The sequence below is a fragment of the Mirounga leonina genome, unplaced genomic scaffold (genome assembly GCF_011800145.1).
Source record: "Mirounga leonina isolate KUSES-001 unplaced genomic scaffold, KU_Mleo_1.0 Mir_82, whole genome shotgun sequence".
NCBI lineage: Eukaryota > Metazoa > Chordata > Mammalia > Carnivora > Phocidae > Mirounga > Mirounga leonina.
In genome coordinates this window covers 35,146,418-35,169,625 of record NW_023270825.1, presented here as the reverse complement: position 1 = coordinate 35,169,625, position 23,208 = coordinate 35,146,418, and the positions used below count along the sequence as shown (strand labels likewise).

The 23,208-nt window shown below is 53.7% G+C and overlaps 1 protein-coding gene across 3 annotated transcripts in view; it reads right to left on the bottom strand.

The window, feature by feature from the left end:
* Window positions 1-23,208, bottom strand: part of SPTB (spectrin beta, erythrocytic) — a 121,511-nt gene that overhangs the window by 16,165 nt on the left and 82,138 nt on the right. For all 3 annotated transcript variants that reach the window (XM_034992856.1, XM_034992858.1, XM_034992857.1), the window contains exons 11-27: window positions 22,540-22,698; window positions 21,541-21,843; window positions 20,669-20,819; window positions 18,880-19,750; window positions 17,669-17,806; window positions 13,273-14,029; window positions 11,902-12,104; window positions 11,700-11,790; window positions 9,952-10,098; window positions 8,406-8,669; window positions 7,841-8,047; window positions 7,349-7,438; window positions 4,294-4,572; window positions 3,696-3,826; window positions 2,579-2,783; window positions 1,955-2,329; window positions 296-540 (exon numbers count right to left, since the gene is read on the bottom strand). In XM_034992856.1, coding sequence (XP_034848747.1) covers window positions 296-540; window positions 1,955-2,329; window positions 2,579-2,783; window positions 3,696-3,826; window positions 4,294-4,572; window positions 7,349-7,438; window positions 7,841-8,047; window positions 8,406-8,669; window positions 9,952-10,098; window positions 11,700-11,790; window positions 11,902-12,104; window positions 13,273-14,029; window positions 17,669-17,806; window positions 18,880-19,750; window positions 20,669-20,819; window positions 21,541-21,843; window positions 22,540-22,698 — 4,616 coding nt within the window. The remainder of the gene's footprint in view (window positions 1-295; window positions 541-1,954; window positions 2,330-2,578; window positions 2,784-3,695; window positions 3,827-4,293; window positions 4,573-7,348; window positions 7,439-7,840; window positions 8,048-8,405; window positions 8,670-9,951; window positions 10,099-11,699; window positions 11,791-11,901; window positions 12,105-13,272; window positions 14,030-17,668; window positions 17,807-18,879; window positions 19,751-20,668; window positions 20,820-21,540; window positions 21,844-22,539; window positions 22,699-23,208) is intronic.

The following is a 23,208-nucleotide window of genomic DNA, read 5'->3' as shown; positions in this document are numbered from 1 at the left end:
TCTGGATGCGTGGAGCGCTTGCTCTCCCTGACAGCTGTAGCTGGGGTCACTGCCCTGCCGTCAGGTCTGAACGGCAGACGTCCTTCTCGCCACTCTCCAGGCTCCCGTTATTCTGCGATGGCCGGTCCTCCCAGGAGAAGCCGAGCCGCTCTGTTTCTGCCTGGACCCAGCCTCAGGTGCCCCCACAGTCCAAGACGGTCTCTCCAAGGAGGAGGCCCAGGGCAGCGGCCTGGTCTGCCAGGCTTGGGGACAGAGTAGCTGAGGAGTGGGGCGGCCCCGAGCATGTCCCCCTTACCTAGGCTTCTCCTGGGTCTCGATCTGCCGGATGATGCCCTCCATCCAGGAGAGGAGGTCTCGGGCCATGGCGAAGAAGCGGAATTTGTCTGCCGTGTCTACCAGCTGTGTGCGGCGGCCGGCACAGGCGTCCAGCAGTGCTTGCCACGCGGCAGACACCTCCTGCTCCTTGTTCTGGATGGTCTCTGCTTTCTCCCCAGCGTATGCCTTCTGCAGGCGGCTGGCCACGTCCTGGAACTGCTGGACCTGTGGTTGGGCAAAACCGGACGTTGTTCCCTAGAAAGATGTGTCCTGGGCCTCTGATGGGCAAGAGGTCTGTCTCCTCCAGGTCTCCCTCCCCAGGGCTCTTCTGGAAGGCAAGATCTTCAGCCTCCCACCAGTGCTGGGAGGGAAGTCTCCTCGTTTTGGCCTCTATGGACCCAAGCCATCTTTTGGGCTTTGATGAGAATATGGGAGTGAAAGGGACTCTCTGCCCTTTGATCTCCCCAGAAGTACTGTAGTAAGAGTAACTACGTGCCAGGCATGTTTCACAGGCACCCTATGAAAGAGGTACTATTGTGATCCCTGTTTTTGAGATGAAGAAACTGAGGCACAGCGAGCCTGAGTGAGTGGCCTGAGGTCACTGACACTAGAAGAGGGGTGCAGACTGGAGTCCCTGTTCTTAACCACTCTGCATGCTGCCCGTCAAGGAAGGAGCTCTACCAGATCCCCTCTTTGAGGCCGGCCCCAGTGCAATGAGGCCTCATTCCTGAGACTTCAGTGGGCTGCGCCCCCCTCAGGGGCTCTGGCACCCCCAAAGCACAAGGACCGCAACAGGCCTCACCTCCAGCCGGATGACAAATTCCTAGGAGGTCCTCTTCTGAGTGAACCAGGGCCCAACCCACCTTGGCGTCCTATCCCTGGACCCCGCTGGCTGGGTGCAGGGCTCCACAGCCAGCCCGTCTCTCCTGGGACCTCTGGAAGGCTGCCAAAGCCCCGGCAGGGGGGTCCCCTTGCCTTCACCCTTTCCATCACTCCAAGTTCTGTGGAGCCCTGTGGGCCTGCAGAGGTGCCTCGGGGGCCAACCCACTGATGGGAGGAGGGGGTCTAAGCAGATCCTAGGGTACTCCCAGCTCCCATGTAGAAAGACTGAACAGCCCGGTGGCCAAGGGCATGGAGTCTAGAGCCAGGACGCCAGGACACCAGGATCTGAATCCTGGCTCCACTGTTTGTCCACACGTTCCAGGGAACTTGTTTACTCTCTGTGCCTTGCTTTCCTCATCTATAAAGTGCAGATGATGTTAGTACCTAGCTCAGAGCGTGGCCATGAGGAGTCAGTGACTAAATGTAATGCTGATACCAATACTCGGTGCTAGAAATGCACCATATATGTGTTCCCTAGGAGCCCTGTTGCACAACCAGAGACAGCATTTTAAGGTATTTTATGCCTTGGGTTTTTGTGAGGTTTCAGTTTGAAGAACTACTTCTGAAGCTAAAGAACGACCGAAGGCCACAGCTCCCGCCCACAGCAGCCCGAGCTGCTGCCTTTCTAAAGAGGTGACATTTCCTGGTGTCCATTGCAGAGGGTGACACCCCCGGGCCCCTGGGGAAGAGGTGGATGGCAGGGCCCTGGAGCCTGCGGGGGCGGTGGGGGGGGTGGGCAGCAGGGGACAGACGGCACCTGCACGCCCAGCAGGTGCAGCTCCCGCTCGAAGGCCGTGTGCACCCGGTGGAAAGACTCGGCGGTGCTGGCGTCCAGCCCCACGTCCTCCGGCAGCTCTCGGTGCTTCTCGTCGATGAGGCCCAGGATCTCCGTGCCCGTGTAGAAGTAGCGGTGCAGGTCATAGGAGGCGGCCAGCAGCTGCATGCGCGTGTCAATGAGCTCCAGCAGGTCCGCCCACATTTCGTTCAGCCCATCCTTCCACTCGGCGATCGTGGCCGCTTCGCTGTGGCCTGCGTCGATGAGCCGCTCAATGACGACGTTCACGTTGTCCACCCGCTCCTGCCCAATCGCCCCCGTCTCCCGGGCAAAGTCCCGGAACTTGTCCCGCAGCAGCTGGACGTGGGGGAACAGAAAGGCGGTTACTGGGGCCCAGGGGTGGGGTGGGGTGATCGCCCCAGCTGCAGACTTCCGCAGGGCGGGAACCCCCCCCCCCGGGGCCACAGCTCCCCAGGGCAGCCTGAGCTCACGCCGGCGCGTCTCCATCTCTGTGCAGCACTGCGTGCGTGCGCGCGCCTGGCATGACTGCTCCTGCGTCTCTGGCCTTCGAGGAGGACAGAGAGAGCAGTCACTGTGAGTACTCACTGTAACATGGTCAAAGTCTTGCCCCATCTCAGGGGAAGAGGCCACCAGCTCCTTTTCTGAAATCCACTGCTCCAAGTCATCTGCCTCCCGCTTCAGCTGGAACAGGTGATACATGTTCTCCAGCTTCCGCCTGCGTTCTTCGGCTATGTCCTTCAGCCCTGCGTACTGCTTGTCCACTTGCCCCTGAAGTCGGATGATCTGCTCCCTGGAATTCAAAACCAGAGAGCACTCAGAGACGAAGTCAGAGAGCACAGAGCAGCCAGCTCAGAGGGGCCGATCTGCTCCTCCCCAGCCCCATGGCAGGGAGAGCTGGGGAAAGGAAACTAGGAGAAATGACAGCAGCTTTTCCTGGGAAGTGCTGGGGAGAAAAAGAACCATCCCTTAGACCAGAATGCCTCAGGGGATGACCGAAATGTGTCCCCTCCGGACAGGGTGCCTCCCACCATCATCTCTCACTCGGGGAAGCTCAGGGAGACAAAAGGGAACGCCTCCATTATTCTCCCAAGGAGGCTGATGGAGCAGCACTGTGAGCCCGGCTCCAGAGGCAGCAAGGATGGGGCCTGTAGAACCAGGGGCTCAATTCTTGGGGCTCCTTGGGAGATACTGGGGTGGCTGATGAAGCCCCACAGCTGTGGATGCCCTGCAGGCAGCTGAGGACCAGGCCACGCCTGGGGGTGCAGCCTGTCGTGTCTGGCCCAGGCAGACCCACATACTAGATGGGTGTAGGTTTTCTACCTTCATGCCTATATAATGATTTTTGCTGGGACACTGGGAGATCCTGAAGTACCTTCTGGACCATAAAGAGAAAAACAAAGTTACTCTTCAGTGTCTCTTAGCATAATCTAATTCTTCAAAAGATTGGAGCTCTTGGTTCACCAAGAGGGTACTTTCGCTATTCCATTTTCTGATCTTTTTGCAAACTAGGCCTTAGTTGGCCCTGTTTGAAGTTCCTCATGCAAAACCAAGGCATGAGATGGAACTGGGCCAGCCAGCAGTCCAGAAAGCAGTGGCCTCAAACCCAGTTATCCCCAAGACTGTTGCTGTTTTCCCACTTGGACCTGAAGGGGTCCTGGTTGGCGGGGCCCCTGGCCTGATGTCCATGACCCGGCACACTCACCCCTCAGGGTGGCCCGCAGACAGCAGGCTCTGGGCCCTGGCGGCCAGCTGCTTGATATTCCTTCCGTATTCCTCCAGCGCGTGTTGTTGCCTCACATGCCTCTTCAGCATCACGATGGCGCCCTCTTCGTCCTAGGAGGCAGCGACTCTCAGGGCACCTGCTCCTGGAGGCGCCTGAGACTGGGGTGGGGGCAGGGGCGGTGGCTGCAGCCAGGCTCGTGGGACCCTCCCAAGAGAACGGGGCACGAGTCCTTCCTGCTACTCGTTTCCCAACAATACCCTACCTTCCTCTTGATTCCTTTCTGATACCTACCCTCCCAGGCCCAGCTCCAATCTTCTGACCCCACGAAAACTTCCCTAGAGACGCCTCAGCTCATGTCTCCCTCCCTCCCGGTAGCCCCTCAGGACAGAATCCATGGCACCAAAAAGGTGGGGAAATCTTGGGTTCAATCACATCTAAGTCGGCAAATGGGGCACCTGGCTGCAGGACGTACGTTGTGGCGGGTGTCCTCGTACACGGGGGCTTACAATGTGTCACTGCCCCCTGGCTGCCCCGCCCCAGCTCTTCCTCTTGGCCTTGGCTCCCAGCCCCGGCCAACCTTGGGGGTCTCGTCGGAGATGATGTAGAGCTCCTGCTCACTGATCCAGGCCTCGGCCTCGCCTGCGTCCAGGTAGTACTGCTGGGCCTCGCTGGTGTCCTGCAGGCGCTGCAGCCTCCTGGCTGCTGCCTCCCGCAGCGCGTCCCATGAGGCCTGCAGGTGCCCCAGGCGCTCCTCCATGTCCCCGAAGTCAATCTCAGCCGCCTCCACCAGCCGCTGCCCTCTCTGCAGCACGTCCTCCACCCGCGGTGCGTGGCCCAGGATCTCGTTCTGCAGCGTCTGTGGCCGGAGGGAAAGGCTGGGAGGTGAGGGAGGGTGGCCGGGCCCGCGTGCAGCGGGTCACCCAGGGCCACTTTCGGCACCTCTGGCAGGCCCCCGCTCTGGGAAGTGAGTGTGGAGCGGGCAGTGGCCATAAAAACTGGCCCTGACTGCACAGCGCCCTGCATCCGTGCCCCCTGCCTTCACCCCTACAGCCTTTGGAGAGGGGAGGGTTGGGGGGGGCAGCCCGCGGCGGGGTAACTCGTGCCCAGTGAGTGGCAGTGCTGGCCTTTGAGCGGGGCTCTCCCTGCTCCCTAGTCCTCCTGCGTCTCAGCACAGCTTGCTTCTTAGCTGGACGGGTTGGAGGAACGGAGAACGATTGTTAAATGGCCTTTGATATCTTATTTTAGCACCTCTGGCTCCTTGGGAGACAAGAGTTGATGGTGGCTCCTTGCTCAGATTTTAGGATTTTGGCTTTCCACCCCCCATTTCTATTTCTTAAATCTTTTGTGAGCTCTGTATTATTTGCTGTTTAAGCATTTGGTCATGAAGAGGGCATTCTCCTCTCTCTGGTGATGGGGTCGCCTTTTTCTTGGGTGGGCCATTCCCCATGTGTGGCTCACTTTCGGGGTCCTAGAGGCCCGGGCCTCGCTGCTTCTTGCATGTGGGCTCTCGGCTCCTTACACCTCATCTCCTCCCTTTCTGCAATGTCCCCGTGGCCTTTAAAACCATCCGGAGGGCATACACACAAGCCACACAGGGACTGTCAGCATTGAAAATACACAGAACCAGCGAGAGTCACAAGTCACCTAACTTGCCAAAATGCCTTCTTACCCTTTATACTCGGAATCTCAATCCTGACAATTTTTCGTGGTCCATGCAGTTGAATTCAAACAACCCACGGTGTCAGCTCTGTGTGCCTCTTTCTTTCCCTGAGATCCTATAACTTCTGCAAGGGATCCTAAAATCTATTTCTCTCTTTTTAAGCAACTCCTTTCTAGGCTCCCGTGCAGTGTGCTTCCTTATGATGTATTCTTACTACATCATGTGTCCAACACAGAGCTATGAAGTAATTTCCTAGGTCCTGGGTCTGGTTCTAGGCTCTAGGGACAACATGGAAACAAGATCAACAAAACCCCTGCCTTCATAAAGCTTACACTATCATGGAGGGAGCCCTCCAGGTGATTCTACTGTGCAGCCCAAGCCAAGAACCATTCATGTGGTACCTTGCAGGATTGGTTCTAGTTGCAATGGATAACCATTAGAGCAGTGGTTCTCAAAGTGGGATCCCACACCAAGAGCATCAGCGTCACCTAGGATCTTGGTAGATGTGCAAGTTATCAGGCTCTACTCCGAGAGTTTGAATCAGTAGACCTGAGATGGAGCCTGGTCGACTGTGTTTTAACAAAGCCCTCTGGGTGAGTCTGGTGCATACTGAAGTTTGAGAACCACCGCAATAGAGAGAATGATAAAATGAGATTTAAGCTGTAGCTCATCTAGCTTAGCGTAGTCTTGGCTAGGGCAGCCATGCTCTGCCAAGAGACTGTCTTTCCCTTCTTGGTTAGGGAAAATATACTTGTGTTGCCCTTTTCCTGAAATAGCAACCTTCATCCAGGGGAGCTGAGAGTCTCTTGGCAATCACACCGAGGCCAGACAGAGCCAAAGTCTTTGGTGTTGGAAGGACTGATGTCAGCTCATTTTACAGTTGAGGAAACTGCGGCCCCAGGGTACTATCTTCTACCAGTCCCCTTCCTGTAACTGCAGGTTGTGGCATTAATTGAACCCCTACCTACTACCTTCTAGCCCAAGACCCTGCCTGTGCACACTGGAGCCTTTATGACTAGGTCACGTCAACTGGAAGCAAAGGTCTGAGGAAACGTTCGGACACCTCTTTGAACGTAACTCAGCCGCGTGCCCAGTCGCTGGGCTCTGTGAGCAGATGTCAGCTGCTGTTATTCTGAGGAAGGACCCGCTGCCACGGCCTTTCTTCCCCAGGGATCTGCAATGCTGCCTGGCGTGCTGGGACACACTGCTCTTCTCGGGGACCAGTTTGCAGGCTCGTGTTGCTCTTGGCTGTGGCGCCCCCCACTTCCTGACCCAGAGAGTAGAGCAGGCAGGAAGGGCGACTCTCTGCCCAAGAGCAGGGCTCGATGAGCCCATGCAGCTGGCCTTCTTGGAAGATATGAGAGGATGCTTGTACTCCTGATACAGGAGGAAGTATTGCATCTGCTCACTTCCAGGAGTCTGACCGGGGCCTCAGGAATGACCCATCAGGCTTAAGAAAGAGCAGAAGAGCAAATGGATGTTGCTCCAATAGGCTCAGGGACCAAGTTTAGTGGCTTCCCATGAGTATCCTCATGTGGCAGAAGAAATGGGGCCTACTTGCCCCGAGGATACCCAACCAGCCAGGCTCAGTCTGTCTTGGGAAAGAAACCAGGAGCTAATGGGCTTCCTTTCAGGGAGGCCACGGATACAGAAGCGATAAAGCACATGACACCCCGGGCCAGGGTGCTGCGCTCACCGAAGCTCCGATGGGTCTGAATGGCTCCGAATCCCGAAGCATCTGGATACCCCCCTACCAGCCCTGGCCCTGCCACGGACTTCCCAGAATTCTCTCTGCCATCCCCAAAGCTGCTCTTTTCACGGGATCTGGGGGCCCCACAGCTACCAACAGGAACAATAATCTGCTGGTGCTGGCCTTCTGCAGGTCAGGGCTGGGCATTCCACCCTGCGCAGGGCAGGGGCAGGGGCAGGGAGGGGGCAGGTGGGGGGACTAACCAGGTGAAGCAGGACTCACCTGATTCTTCTTCATTAGCAGCTGCACAGTTTGCAGATTCGTGCCATAGTCGGCTGACTGGGCCAGAGGCAGCCTCTCTTCCACCCAGAGCTATAGAGACCAGAAGGCAGGGGTCAGCTGGTGACAGTCGTGGCCACCCTCTTCCAAGCACTCACCCTGGGTCAGACAGAGCTCTCTCCTGTCCCCATTTTACAGATGGGGACACACAGATATTTTGAATTGAGGTTCCAAATAACTTGCTTCTGGTCATACAAGGGGAAGGTAATATAGGTGGATCTTGAACGCAAGTCTGTCTGTCCCAAAGTCTGTGACTGAGTTACCGTCCAAAAAGCACTGGCTTCACTTTCATATTTAATGTAATCATCACAACAGCTCTGCGATCAGGAGGTGAGAGGACCAGACATGTGCTAAGAACCACCCTGGGCGGCAGCCAGTTATCCTGATGGCAGCTGCCGGCTCAGCCCCTGGGGGTGAGGTCTGCGGCCAACTCACTGTCTCATCCTCTAAGTCCCTGCTGATCTGCAGCTTGGCTCGGGATGATTCCAGCTGCTTCTTCCTCCTCTCCAGGGGCTCCAGGAGGTCCAGGAACCGCCTCTCGATGCTCATGTCTGTGTCTCCTGCCTCCTCTCCCAGTGAGGGCACCTGGGCAAGCAGCTCCCCCAGCTCCTCTTTCCGCACGTTCACTTGGTCCTCCACACGCTGGGACACAAGGGGACAGAGTCTGTTAGTAACAGCCTTGGCACCTGGGTAGTCCCATGTCCTCTTCATCATCCATATCCTATCTATCCTTAAAGGCCCAGCCTCCCCCAGGAAGTCTCCCTGGATGCCCCCACTCATCCTTCCTGTAAGTGCCTGTCCTATACTTCTCGTGCATGCTTTATTTTTAACCCAGGATCCCTCTCTTACCCACTGCAAAGGAGTAGGAGACGGGTTATGAACCAGGAGACATTTTTGCTCCAGCCCAGCTCAGAGGAACAGAAGGAGCACTTTCAGGTTTCAGATTTGCTCCCCCAGATCTCCTAGTCCAACATTCCCAGTCTACAACCCACTCACGTGCCTTCAGCTTAGCCAACATCCGGTTGACGCTGGTCAGGTCCTTGCCCGGGTCATCAGACCGCAGCTGGTCCTCCATAGCGCTGATCCACTTGTTGAGGTCAGCGTGGGTCTGTGAGCGCAGGTAGGAGCTCCTGGCAGCCGAGAGGTGCTGGGCCCTCTCCTGGGTGGTGGCCTGAAGCTCATCCCAGAGCCGGTGCAAATCTTCCAGCCTCTGGGACACCAGGGCTCTACACTGGGTCTTCTCCTCCATCAGCTGCTTTCCCTCCTGCGTGGGGCAGCAGGAGTGCTCACCTCTGAGGCCCGGCAGCCTTGAAGCGGTCCTGCTCCGTGGGGTTGCCGGGGGTTCACCGAGGGGAGATCACGGAGGCGCAGAATCTGCCTAGAACTCAGGTGAGGCTCCACTGAAAGACTCTGCACCCTCAGAGTTATTTGCAGGAGAAGGTGGGACAGGGAGGGGTGTGTTTGGGGCAAAGGACTCAGGGAGACTGTAGTATGGGCAGTTCTTGCAGGCCAGGACCAGCTGATGTTAAATTATTTTTTAATTAAAAAAAAAAAAAGATTCAAGATCCACCCAGGTACAGCCAGCATGGAAAGGCCTCCACTCTCTCAACTGTCTTCCCAGGGGCTGTGCACTAGCCTTTGGTGATATCTTTTCGTTACTGGGTTTGTCTTACTGGGTTTTCACCTGTATAAATGTACCCTTTCAGGTGGATACAGTATGATATGACTTGGGCCTAGGAATATATGTTGCTAATAACAATCAATATTTACTGGATGCCCCATAAGTGCCAAGTACTATGTATGCTAAGTGCTTTAATGTCCACAATTCCCTTGGGTAGGTACTGTTATTATCCCCATTTTTCAGACGAAGAAACTGAGGCCCAGGGAGGTTGAGGAGTCAGACAGTCTGGTTCAGAGTCTGCACCTTCGACCACTATGGATGTTGCCCCGTGTGGACCCTACGCCTGCTTCTTCCTGGACAGCCACAGCAGGGAGGAGCAAAGGTAAGGGATTCCCGGATTGAACGCCAGCTACATTTTGACTTGGGCCCTGGAGCAGGCCTGTTATAAGGGGGTCATCCTTTTAGGGTCCCCCATCTATGAGGGGTGTGAATGACCACTCCCTGGTGGTCTTGCCCATCCAAACGATGAGGGCCCATGGTCCCCTGGACCACTCTGCTCATCTGCCATATCCCCCTGCCCTCGGGCAGGACAGTGCTGGGGCCCTGGTGAGGATAATGGGAGGCACACGGACATAACTGGTGTCCTGGGGGCAGCAGAGGCTGAGGCACTCCCTCAGGTATCCTCAGGGTCTGGACTGTCTCCAGACTCAGGTGCCCTAGAGGACGCACCACTTCTGACCAGGCCTGACGGGACTGGATAAATCAGGAGCTCTGAAGGCTGGACTACTAATTAGAGAAGTTTTTCATTTGCAGGTTCTGTACTGTCCAGTAAGGTTCAGACGGTGCCTATGCCCCACGTGAAGCCCCATTCAGGCACGCACATCTGAGCAGAGAGCCCCCGGCACTCACCACTCGCCTCACTTACCGCATCAATGCTGTCTAGCCACCCCTGGTGGGAAGCCAGGTCTGCCATAAATGCCTGGTGCTTTGCCCACTTGTTTTGCAGGTTTCTTGCATCGTCATAGGAGACATCCTGAGATGTTAGCAGCTTGTCATTGATCCAGAGAGTGAGCTGTGGACAGAAAGAGGGAGTCCAACAGTCTCTGAGTGGACCTCTTTGGCCAGGGGCTCAGGGCAGGACGTGCTGCCCACCTCTGGCTGCAGAAGGCGGCCCAGGGGAGGAAGTATGAATACAGCAGAGTACTACTCTCCAAAACTCTGGGTCCCTAACTCTCAGCACAAGCAACTTCATCTGTGTTGTTTCAGGGCTAAAATATCAGCCCCTGAGTGTCTTCTCATACGCTCTAGCCAAGTGTATGCAGTGTGACACCAAGGATATTTATGCTTCTCTCCATTTTTCCAGGACCTAGGACAGGGCCTGGCCTACTATAAGAAGTGAGTGTTTACTGGATGGATAGATAAATCCACCCTTTGGCAGTAAGGTGAGAAATCATTAATAAACACAGAGAAAATGTTATCTGAGGAAGAAGCCAAGGGCAGAACCTGTAATTAACAATGAGGGAAGAACTCTGATGAACATCCAATGTTTCCAAGATGACCTGGCGGCATACCAAGCCTGGATGGTGCCAAGGGCAGAGGCAGATGAAAACAAAGTTGTTTGGGCCGAGAGGAAAGGGGTATGAGGACGGGAGAGAGAAAGAAGTCAGAGAAAGCACCATTCCACACAGAGGTACCACTCATGGAGGGACTCAGGAGTGCACGTTAAAAACCTTCCTTGCACAACTCACCCCAGGCTGAGCAAGGGCCTTCTGAGTCAGCTCTCCAACTGGGAGACTTGTTGAAAACGCTGCTCTCTCTCTCTCACCCCTTGAGGTTCTGATTCATCTGGGCCTGAGTGGGGCCCAGGACTTTGCATTTAACAAGGGCCAGGACTGGCTCCATAATTTGCAGAGGCCCAGTGTAAAATGGAAATGCTCAAAATTATTAAGAATTTCAAGACGGCAGCCACAGAGCATTAAACCAAGCATGGGGCCCTAGATGAATGCACAGGCGGGCTGTCCTTGAGGCCAGCCTTGATCAGGGCCCTAGGGGACTCTTTATGTAGATAGCCCTCTTTGAGAAACGCTGCCCTGGAGTAGGCAAATTAAAATTTATAGATTTGGGGAAAAAAATAATAGAACCAAAGATTCTAGAGGATGACCTAAGCTATCAAATACCCAGAGTTTCCCTCATGAAATCATTAATAAACACAGAGAAAATGTTATCTGAGGAAGAAGCCAAGGGCAGAACCTGTAATTAACAATGAGGGAAGAACTCTGATGAACATCCAATGTTTCCAAGATGACCTGGCGGCATACCAAGCCTGGATGGTGCCAAGGGCAGAGGCAGATGAAAAAAAAGTTGTTTGGGCCGAGAGGAAAGGGGTATGAGGACGGGAGAGAGAAAATTCCAGACTCCCAACTTAGAAAGGATCCCTGTGGACTTCCATTCCCTTCCTTTCCCTTCCCCTTCCCTTCCTTATTTTTTTTAGTAATCTCTACACCCAATGCGGTGCTCAAACCCATGATCCCGAGATCAAGAACCACACACTCCTCTGACTGAGCCAGCCCGGTGTTCCCCCCCCCGCCTGCCCCGAGGAACTTTCTACCTCTAGGGCACTTTGCTCCTAGAAGGGAACCTCCTGCAAAGTGTCCTGCCTTGCTGGAGCCTTACCTCCTGGCAGTTCTGGAGGAAGTGCTGGAGCTCCAAGTTGTCTTTCAGAATGATGGAAGTTTCCTCAGCCTTCTCCTTGTTTTTCCTGTGCCTAGAAGGGAAGCCGGAGGCTGTCATCACCACAGGGCTGCGCCCGGGTACCTCGAACACCACCACCAGCCCTACCTGGGTCTGGCCCCGTGACCTTGGGGGCCAAGAGTACCTGTCCTCAATCAGCTGCACCTTCTCCAGGATCTTGTCTGAGTAGAGGTTTTCTTCAGCTATCAGCTTGTTTCCAGAGTCCACAGGACTCAAGACCTTATCCTGGTTGTTCTCCATAGACACCAAGAAATCCTCAAACTTCCGGATCCCAACCTCTGCAGCTTCTAGGGAGTCTGGGGGCTCCAAGTGAGCCAGAGTATATTCCTGTCGAAGCAAGTTTCCAGACAAGGCATGAAGACAAGCTGGGAAGGCAACGAGGGCACCTGCCAAGCACAAGCACCCCGTACAGCCATCTGGGCTACAGCATGACTGGTGCTCCCCGGAGCTGTACAAGGAAGAGGCACCCTAGGCCTTGCCCCCATCCCCACCCCAGAGGCACCCAATTAACAGTGAGCCTAAAGCCATATGGAAGGGTAACAGCTCAGGGGAAAATTCACCTTTCCAGCCTGTAACTGACCCAAGAACAAGGCATAGGTTAGGAAACAGGGCTGGAAAAGGCATGTGATAAGGAAGAAAGAGGATTTCCCCCCAATTCATGGCTGGAGAGAGTCCCCAAAATGTAGAATTTGAGGAGAAAGGGGAACCCTCCTACACTGTTGGTGGGAATGCAAGCTGGTGCAGCCACTCTGAAGAACAGGATGGAGGTTCCTCACCAAGTTAAAAATAGAACTACCCTACGATCCAGCAATTGCATTACTAGGTATTTACACAAAGGATACAAAAATACAGGTTTGAAGGGGTACATGCACCCCAATGTTTATAGCAGCAATGTCCACAATAGCCAAACTATGGAAAGAACCCAGATGTCCATCGACCGATGAATGGATAAAGAAGATGTGATACACACACACACACACACACAATGGAATATTACTCAGCCATCAACAACAATGAAATCTAGCCATTTGTAACACTGTGGATAGATCTAGAGGGTATTATGCTAAGCAAAATAAGTCAGTCAGAGAAAGACAAATACCATAAGATCTCACTCATATGTGGAATTTAAGAAAGAAAACAGATGAATGTATGGGAAGGGGGGAAAAGAAAAAAAGGAGAGAGGGAAACAAGCCATAAGAGACTCTTACCGATAAGAACAAACTGAGGGTTGATGGAGGAAGGGGGATGGGGGATGGGCTAAATGGATGATGGGGATGAAAGAGGGCACTCGCTTGGATGAGCACTGGGTGTTGTATGTAAGTGATGAATCACTGAATTCTACTCCTGAAACCAATATTGCATTGTATGTTAACTATTTAGATTTGAAAAAAGGTAGAATTTGGGCTCTGAGGACATTCATGGATTCACCAGTGCTATTGCCCTAAGAGACAACCTCCCCCCGCCCCCCCCACCAGCCCTGTATGCCTCTCCCTACCTGATTGCTGAGGATGGCTTCAGCTTGCTTGGCATCTCTCTGGAACTCCCGGAAGCCGAGGCACTGGGCGAGGGAGTGGTTGCGGCTCTCCCACATCCGGCACAGGGCATCCCAGCCAGCATCCAGGCCCTCCAGCCTCTGGCCCAGGAGCAGGTACTCGGGGTCCGTCTGATCACGGATCACATTCTCCCCGGATACCTTGACATTCTGGAAGATCTCTTGGTGCCTGTCAATGTCGTCTTTGATGGCCACGTGCTGCTGTAGGAGCTGCTCGGCCTCCGGGAGGGACTCAGGCATGTCCTCGGAGGCCACGGCCTTCTGGGCCATGGACAGCCAGGCCTGGAAGTCATCCATATTCTGCAGGAAAGCCTGGAGCTGGCTGGCTTCCCCCAGCGAGGCTTCCTGCTCCAGCAGGGCTTCCTGCAACTCCTGCCACAGCTTCTCCACACATGCCTGCCGCTGGCCAATGTCCTCTCCCTGCTCGGGGTGTGAGGCCATCAGCTGCTGCGACTCACGCTCCAGGGCACCCACCCGGTCCCGGATGGCGGCCACATCGCGCTCCAGCCCCGACAGCTTCCGCTGGATGGCAATGATGCCCGCCAGGTCCTGGCCCAGTTCCTTAGTGGCCTGCACCACCTGCATCTTGTCCTCGATCCACTTGCTAGTCTCTTCACAGTCCACGCAGTAGTTACGCACCCGGAGGGCTGCGTTCACTGCCTCCCGCCGGTCTGACACTATGGTCTGGAATGCCTGCCACCTGCCAAGTGGGACACGGAGACACCCTCTTTCGTAACACTTCCCACAGGGCCTCCCTACACAGATTCCCACCAGAGTCTCTCCCCATAGATCTTGCACCCTAAAAAAATCATCTACCCAACACACTGTGATGAGTAAAATTCATTTATCCAATTTTACCCAAGACAATATAAACTGCCAATCAGATCTTTCCATCAGCCGGGGGCGAGCAGTGATGTGATTCCAACCATAAGTAAAGACACCAAAATGACTCTTAGCTTGGCTCTGTATGTAGTCAAATTTTGGACAAACATAAAATTTCCCCAGATTTTTTGAAATGCTGAAAATAATTAGAAAGCTTACATTTATCGACTTAAAGACAGTATCAGGACATAGGGTCCCAGTGGCCCTAGAAGAACCATACAAATGCCCAAGACCATGTTCAAAGTACCCAAGGCCTAAAAACGTCACCTTGGCTATAAAGGAAAAGAGGCCTTATGAAGGAGGAGGAGGAGGGGGAAGGGAGAAGCTGGGGTTATAACTGAAATGGATAGCATAACCTTAACCTTCAGATGCAGTGCTGGCATGGAAATGGGAAATATGCAAAGGTCTGGCACATGCTCTGGGGCCTGGGGTTGGTCGGCAGCTTCTAATCAGCCTCTTCTAAAGAGCTGTACATCAGCCTGGGCCGAGACCACCAGGGACCCTTTCCATGGACCCAAGCTGACTCATTCCGAGTGACATGTAATATGTAAGTAACATGTAAGCACCTAAGAGTGTGCTGGCCGCTCATTTGCTGAGCCATTCTTTCCTGAACACCCACAAGGTATAAGCATTATGTTAGCTGTCGGGAGGATGTAGTCATAGCTAGACTTTGCCTTATGGAGTGTATGATTGAGAGAGAAATTAAGACAAGCTCACAAACTAACTGTAGTATAAAGTGCTATGTATACAGCACACACCAGGCAGAGAGGATGAAGGGAGCTGTGAGGGTGACAAGGGTGATGGGGGCAGGTCTCGTGGCGGCCATCGGAGCGGGATCTCAATGAGCACCTCTCTGCCACTGTAGTGATCTATTTAAGGATGGGGCCCTGAGTATCTCACCCTTCTAGGTCTTTCCTGGTGTGGCCTCACTGCAGCCACCAGCAAAGGCTACAGAGAGGATGGACTGGGAATTAAGTCTGGTTCCCCTTGCTGCACTGTCTCCAAGATAAAAGAAGTTGATAGAACCACTCCAGTCAGCCCTGACCAGGCCATGTCAGAACCTCAGGTTTGGTCCTGGGCCCAAGATTTAAAAAAAAAAAAATGTTGGTTGAGGGTTCTAGAGGGGAGGGGGGTGGGGGATGGGTTAGCCTGGTGGTGGGTATTAAGGAGGGCACATTCTGCATGGAGCACTGGGTGTTATGCACAAACAATGAATCATGGAACACTACATCAAAAACTAATGATGTAATGTATGGTGATTAACATCACAGAATAAAAAAAAATGTTGGTCAACTGGAATGCATACTGTGGAAGGTAATCACTTATTCAGTAAGTGTTTGAATGACTCGTATGTCCCAAGCTTGGCAGAAGATACTTCAGTCTTGTCCCTGTTCACTCATTCACTAAGCATTTATCATGCAACTATCATGCGCCTTGTGCCACGCACTGTTCTAGGCTCTAGGGAGGTAGCAACGAACAAAGCAAAGTGCTTGCTCTCATTTGAGTGGGTAGAGACAAATAAATAAGTCCATAATTCATCCAAGTGGTGACAAGTGCAATGAAAAAAATAAAGCAAGGTAACGAGATAGGGGCCCAGTGGCTGGGTGGGAAGGAGGCAGTGATGTTTTCAACCGGCTCAGTGAAGGCTGCTCCAGTAAGCTGACATGTGAGCTGAGATCTTAATAATGTAAGGAAGTAGGCATGTGGCTATCTAAGAAAAGAATATTCCAAACAGAGGAAAGCTCAGACAATTATGTGCTTGATGCTCAAAGCACTGTGGGCAGTAGATAAAGATATTACTCTTCATTTGCTTATAGCCTAGTAGGAAAGTTCTTCAGGATAGAAGTCATTATAATACAAGGTAGAATGTAAAGCTCTAAACCAGTACAAAGGAGGGAAAGAAAGTTTTTCATCTTGGACACAGGGAGAAAGAGGAACCTGAATGGACCAAAGGAGGGGTCTGGTGGACAGAACAGTGGAGGCTCGGAGGCAGGACTTCGGGCAAAGGTGAAGAATGACTGTTGTTCTAAAAAATATTTGAAGAGCTATCACATGGAGGAAGAATCAGAATCAGTTTTGTTCTCTCTAAAGGGCAGGGCCAAAACCAGTGTGTACAAATTGCAAGGAGGGAGATTTCCATTCAATAGGAGGTCAAACCTTTTAACCAAAAGGAGTTGCCTCCGTATGGGATGGGCTGCACCGTGAACAGGTGAGCTCCCCACCCCTGGAAGTGTTTGTACGAGACACAGCAGTCTGGGGGTATTTGGCTGGACTCGATGACTTCTCAGGTACGTTTCAACTCTCAAGAAAACCATCTTAGCATTTCATGCCCCCGGTTCTCTCTCACCTAAGGATGGCAAGTGCCTTGATGTATTTCACTTAGGATGGTACAAAGCTTAGGGATCTGTAAAGATCGTCCTCTGACTATAGCTCATTAAGGCAACAGATAGATAGCTAACAAGTTTCTCCTGTCTTGCACATGCACACACTCACATGCACACTCACACACACACAACATACTCCCCCCCATTACCTCCAAGCCTAAAGAAGAACAAAGAGACATCTTCCCCTTCTGCATAAACCTCAGATTACAGAGGAATCTTCTGAACTACAGTACCCATCTCTGGATGCTGAGATCATCAGCCCCTTTCTAGTGGCTCTGAAGTATCCTTATCACCCTCCTGCCTCCTGCTGGGCCCCCATCAGAGTCTCTACTGTGCTGACCTCCCTTTCTTCCCCCCACACAACAGGGTCTTGCCTAACTCCACCTCCCAGATTGCTTCAGGCAGAGCAAGGCTCAGACACAAGTGTGGGGAAAGGAGCTGGGGCAGCGGGGAGCTGGTGAACACGTGGTATTGTGTGCACGGGGCCCCGGGTAACAAACAGGAACACAGAAGTGTGTGCTGTCCTCAGAGATCCTTGGGGAACTCATGGCAATTACACCTCAGACTGAAAGCACCCCCTCTCCAAAGGCTCCTCAGGGCCTGTTTTTTGTTCCAGCCACAAAGTGTGCTCAAGGCTTCCTGCTAATTCTCCTCTGCATTCAAGCCAGCCTCATTATCGATCCTGCATTTTGGCACAGGCTGGAGCTTTCTTTTATGGACAGTACTTAAGAGCTCTCAGAAAGCAATTTTCCCGGCCTACGAATGTCTGGGGAAATGTGGCCTGAGTAGCACACGGCCTGATTCTAACTACACGTGCACTCAGAGCAGCTCCTCCATCCCCCAGGAGATGCCCCCCCAAGCCCGACAGCATTCACCACTCTGTTCACCATGCAGGGCCTTCCACCTTGCTGCTAGCGCTCCAGAGTCAGAAGGAGACAGGCTGAGAAAGACAGGAGCTCGGAGGGGACAAACTGGCAGTGCACAGCAGGCGTCCTGACGTCGGGGTCACACCCCAGAGGTTGTCAGTTGTCGAGAGAAGGCGCCCTCAGCCCCCAGCCCTACCCCCGCCCCACCTGTCATTCAGGTGGTCCTGGTACTGTTTCACTTCCCCACTGCGAGGGTGGCCACTGTCTACCAGGCTATTGGCAGCGAGGTTCACGCCGTCAATCTGCGTCATCAAGGTCTTCATCTCCTGGTCCAGGATGTCAAACCTGATATGGACAGAGAAGAGGACTGGAGAGGAAGCATGGGCACTTTGCCTACCACCCAGTCTCTGGAATGTGGATCTCTTGCTTTCTCCTTCCATCTCCAGAATACATTTGACTAGGGAAGGGGGCAGAAAGAAAAAAGATACGCTGACATACCCTATTTTCTGGTTCATGGGTCCAATTTCATGGTTTAGCATTTCTTGGACCAGGCTAGTAAAGAGCTGGTTGCTTACTCCATGGGCCACCTTTCAATGGAAAGGTACAAGGGAACGAAGAGGTGTGTCTGGGGAGAGGGGGGTGTTGATCACCTCAGAGAACACCCGCCATACCTCCACAGCCACAGCTGCTGCCCTTGGGCCCTAATTCCGCTGCCTTGACCTTGCCCTGAAGGATCCCCTCCCCAGCCAGGTGCTCTGTCCCTGGGTAGGAGAAGAGGACGCTGCCAGGGGCCAGGGTATAGTTCTGAAAGCGGACCCTTCCCTCCGGCAGCCTGGGCCCACCTCAGCATGCTCTAGGGAGTGACCTCTCATGCTCCTCAACTCTCTAGTTCTATACTTAAGAGGGCCACATGAATGGGGTGCACGCTCCCCCATGCCACAGCATGGACACAATCAGAGTACTGGAAAGGAGCGGGCCTTGTAGCCCGGGGCTTTGCAAACTGGTCCCTGGGGTCCTTCGGGGTTCTGTGGCTGAGGGGCTGCCATGGAAAGCGAGAGCTGGTGGGGTTCTGACTTCTCACCCTCTACTTCACTAAATGGTTCTGCTTTCCTCTGTGTTCTATGTTAGGGGTTCTGTCTACAATTCATTTGAACAAAGACCGCTATGGCTGAAAAGGAATTGAATAACTGGACTAGAAAAGTCCCCTACTTATTTTAAGGAAGGCCCCATGGGGTAAAGGACCCAAAGTCACAGAGCCTGATTGAAACCCATGGCTCTGGTGCATGGCCTGAGCCATAAAGGGCATCCCATCACCTCTCAAAGAGAACCTTGCTGATCTAGAGGTGGATCCCCCCTCGGCGGGGATGGAGTGCAGGCCATAGCGGAGGGAGGCGAGGAAGACAAAGTCAGGCTCTGACCTGTGCTGTGCCACCTCCAGGTCCTCCAGTGTGTCTGGGATCTCCATCTGGGCTAGCCACTTCTCCTTCTCCCCCATCCACAGCTCACAGGCGTCCGTCTCCCCAAACACCGTGTACAGGTCCAGGGCATCCTGTAGCCTCTGCCGACGCAGGTCTGCCTGGGCCACCACCTGCTGGTAGAGCTCCCGAAGGGCCTGCAGCCGGTTGGTCACATCTGGGGAATCCCGAAACTCTTGGGGGAAGCCCTGGGCCTGCTGTTCCAGATGCTCCATCACCCCGCGGCTCTCCTCCAGCTCCGCCAGGAAGTCCTTGTGCTTCTTCCCCAGGGCCCGCGTGGCCCCCTCATCCTGCCCCACGTCTTCGCCTGAGAGCAGCCGGTGGGCATCTTGCAGCCAGGCCTTCAGGTCGTCAGCGTCACCCTGGAACTGGAAGAAGTTCTCAGCGTCCTGGAGGTTCTTCTTGCGAAAGGCAGCCAGCTCCTTCAGCTGGTCCCACTGGGCGGACACCTCCTTGATTCGGGCCTCAATCTGCGGGTGCCCAAACTGCTTACGTGCCACCATGCCCTCTGCCTCCTGGAAGATCTGCTCCAGGTGGGTGTCCAGCCCTCGGAGCTCATCCTCAAAGGCCTTATGCTTGCGCTGTAAGATGAGCACGCTCGTCAGGTCTTTGCCATAGTCCAGGGAAGAGTAGATCTGCTCCTTCTCCTTGATCCAGCTCTCGGCCTCATCCATCTCCCAGAAGAACTTCCAGAGCCGCTTAGACTGCTCTAGCTGGGCCTTCCGCCCAGCTGCCATGTTGCTCAGCTCCTCAAAGCACTGCTCCAGGTGGCTGACCCGGTCCTGGATAACCTGGGGGTCACAAGGCTGGTATCCTGGGAGGAATGAAAGAAGGGAAGACAAAAGAGGTAAGGGCTTTGCTTGTGGGCAAGCTTCAGGTCAGTTGCCAGACTAAAACCACATGATCTAGAACCTGCCATCCTATGGGGGCTTTGGGATTGCATATGGGGGGGGGCAGTTGCTCAGAGGGCAGGTCAGGTTCTTTATAATTCGTTACCACTAACACTTCATGAATAAGTTGGGTCAGCTCTCAGGAGAAATGCACAACAAGAAATTATTTTTTTTAAAAGGCCCAGACACCAGGGCGCCTCGGTGGCACAGCTGGTTAAGTGTCCGACTCTTGGTTTCAGCTCAGGGTCGTGAGATTGAGCCCCATGTTGGGCTATGTGCTCCACACAAAGTCTGTTTAAAACTCTTTCCCTCTCCCTCTGTCCCTCCTCTCTCTCTCTCTCAAATAAATAAATTAATCTTAAAAATAAAATAAAATAAAATAAAAAGGCCCAGACACAAATTTCAAGATGACTCTTCAAGGAGGCAACAGGGTCTTTTAAGACCCAAAGCTAGAGGGGCGCCTGGTTGGCTCAATTGGAAGAGTGTGGGACTCTTGATCTCCAGGTCATGAGTTTGAGCCCCACACTGGGTGTAGAGATTACTTAAATAAAACTTTATTTTTTAAAAAAAGACCCCAAGCTAGAAACCTAAATTGTCTCTGTTGTATCTTGAACTAGTAGAGTAAATGAAAGGCAGATGATGCATTATTGGTGCTTATAAACACCTTCTGAGTATAGATCACCCAAGCAGCTGCCTGCTCTCTGGAGAATTCTACTATCCTTCAAGCTTCTTTCTGGCACCATCAGTGGAGGGAAGAAGCGGAATTCTAAAGCTAGGAGACTTATCCAAGCTGGGGTGCTAGAACGCTGAGCCAGAGGCTGGAGAGACAGCTGCGGCCTCACCTTTCTCCTCAGTGAACTGCAGGGTGGCTGCAGTGATGGCCTTCACTTTGTCCCCTTGGATGGCGATGTCAGCTTCCATCAGCTTGTGCTTCTGTAACAAGTCCTCGACCTCCAACAAGTGCTTCCCGAACTCGGCAGATAAGAGGTGAGCCTGGCAAAGAGGAAAGACCAGGTAGAGGGGACGAGGAGAGCTGAAGACATACCTGCGAGGAGAAGAGACCCTTCCGAAGGGAGTGTCCATCGTATCTGGGCCAGGAAGTCAGATGCAGCTGGAAATGGGCACTGCTCAGCACGGGAGCTATAGGGCAGGACTTCCTACTGGGAGTGCCTTTCAGAGTCAGGCATGGAACGTTTTTCAGAAGCTCAAGCCTCACACTCGATCTCCTGCATCTGTCTCAAGGTTTGGGGCCTGGGCATGTGCATTTTTAGAAAGCTCCGTGGCCGGTCTGCTGGGCATCCTCAATGAGACCCACTGCAGTAGAAGGAGAGGAGATTCCGACTTCTTGGTTGCCCCTATGCTGGGAGGTCTGGATTCTAACCAGACTCAAACTGTGATTACTCAGAGCCTGATTTTCCCGGTTCCTGATTCCTGTCTATCATTTCTAGGTCCTGTAGGTTGGCATCTGTGCTACCGTGAACCTAAGATGTCTTGATCACCCGAAATACAGAGGACCCGGGCTAGTGACTTGTCTGGAGCAGAGGGAACCAGGCAGGGGGAGCAGCCAGGCACTGTACTGCCTCAGTTTCTCCATTCTGGCTCAGGGTTGTGCTTGGCTGGGAGGCATCTAAGGAAGCAGAGCTAACGGCACCGCCCGCACCAAGGCGGGCCTGGGGGGGGGGGTGCGGGGGATGGGCAGCCTCCAAGGGCCCACCTTGATCTCGTCCATCCAGTCGATGCTGTGCAGCATGTCCTGGAAGAGTTTCTGCAGGGCCAGGGTCATCTCGAGCCTCTGGCGCCGGGACCTCAGCAGCTCCTGCAGGTAGCTCCATAGGCGCAGGATGTTGTCCTTGCGGGCAGTGATGCGTTTCTGGTCATGGTAATTCTCCTGTTCCAGCTCCTGGGCCAGGTCCTCCAGGGCCTTCACCCGCTCCTCATAAGCGGCTGTGTCGGTCTCGATGGCCTCGTGCTTCTTTTTGGCGGCCTCCACGGCTGCCAGGTCAAACCCAAAGTTATCCTGGCCCCCAGGGAGAAAAGCGGGCGACTTAGTCGGGTCGCCCTGGCTAGTCCCCTCAAACACAGAGAAACGGCGGTCCCTTCAGAACCACCGCTCGCTGGGAAAGCCCAGTCCCAAGGAGCCCAGTCTGCTGTCTTTTTCAGCCAATCTTATCAGAGCCAAGTTCCAAAGACCAAATGTCTTCCAAGAACCTTTAAAAGCAGCTCATAATGTTATTCCCTGTGCCCTTCCACGGCCTGCTGGTGCCCGCCACCCTGCCTAGGAGGGACGTGCCCGACTGTGGGCAGGAAGGCGCTGCTCCTAACTCAGGAGCCCTGCAGCTGTAAACAGACGGCTCACCCCCATGCCTTCGAGTCTGCACGCACACTCTCCAATCCTCGCAGAACACTGGCTTCGCCCCACCTGGACATTTGAGTCCAAACTCTAAGTGGGAAGCAATAGATGCTCTTATGGAGCATCAGCCCTGGGGTCAATTTTTAGCTAGTGAAATCTGACGCCCTAGAGGCCAGAGTCCACGGAGAGTTCTTCCTCAAATGTGAATCCGAATCTACCCAGTCCTGGGGAGCAGGGCTGCAAGGCCTGTGGAGAGGCTTATCCTGCTGCCACCGAGAGGCCAGCTGGGTCTGCAGCCCAGTTGCCTGCTGGGGGCTCTGGAAGGCTTCTGCCTCCTGCCATGCCCGGTGTGTCTCCCACTACCTGAGCCACGAGGCGCTGGTTTTCATTGAGCCACGTCTCTCTCATGGCGGCCTTTCGGTCAAAGCGCCGGGCTACCTGTTCCAGCTTCTCTTGCCGAATGAGCTCGTTTCTCAGGGCCAGCTCCCGCTGATACTCAGCCTCCTCCAGGCTTTCCCAAGCCTGTGTGGGGGACAGAGGGGAATTTTGGGGGCACAGGGGAGCACCTGGGTTTGGGGATTCCGTCTCTTTCACCCAACACTGAGTGATTTCAGGAATCTAGGCAGAGCCTAAAGTTCAGTAAATCTTTTGGCTACCAAAGATTTGGGGAGCACTGGTCCTGACCCCCCAGTTCCCTCCTCCCCTAAACCTGCCTTAGACTCTTGGCCTAATGTTACTTGTCTCTGTGGGTGTTCAGTACGTTCTCACTGACTCAATGGCTACTTTCATTCTGTTAGAACGTCCAAGTGGTGCTAAGCCTCCAAATCTCTCAAATATTGGAAGGCATTTCCCTTCTGTCATAAGCAGTTAATATTCATTCAATAGTCAGAAAAACTCAAGAATGTATAGAGACTAAGCTATAAAACTGGCTCCCAAAATGGACTCTGGGCATCTGAGCCAGGGGCTGAGCTAATGGGCAGTGGCTGGTGTCAGACCTCTCAGAACTAGGTTCAGAGGGTACCCCCAAATAGC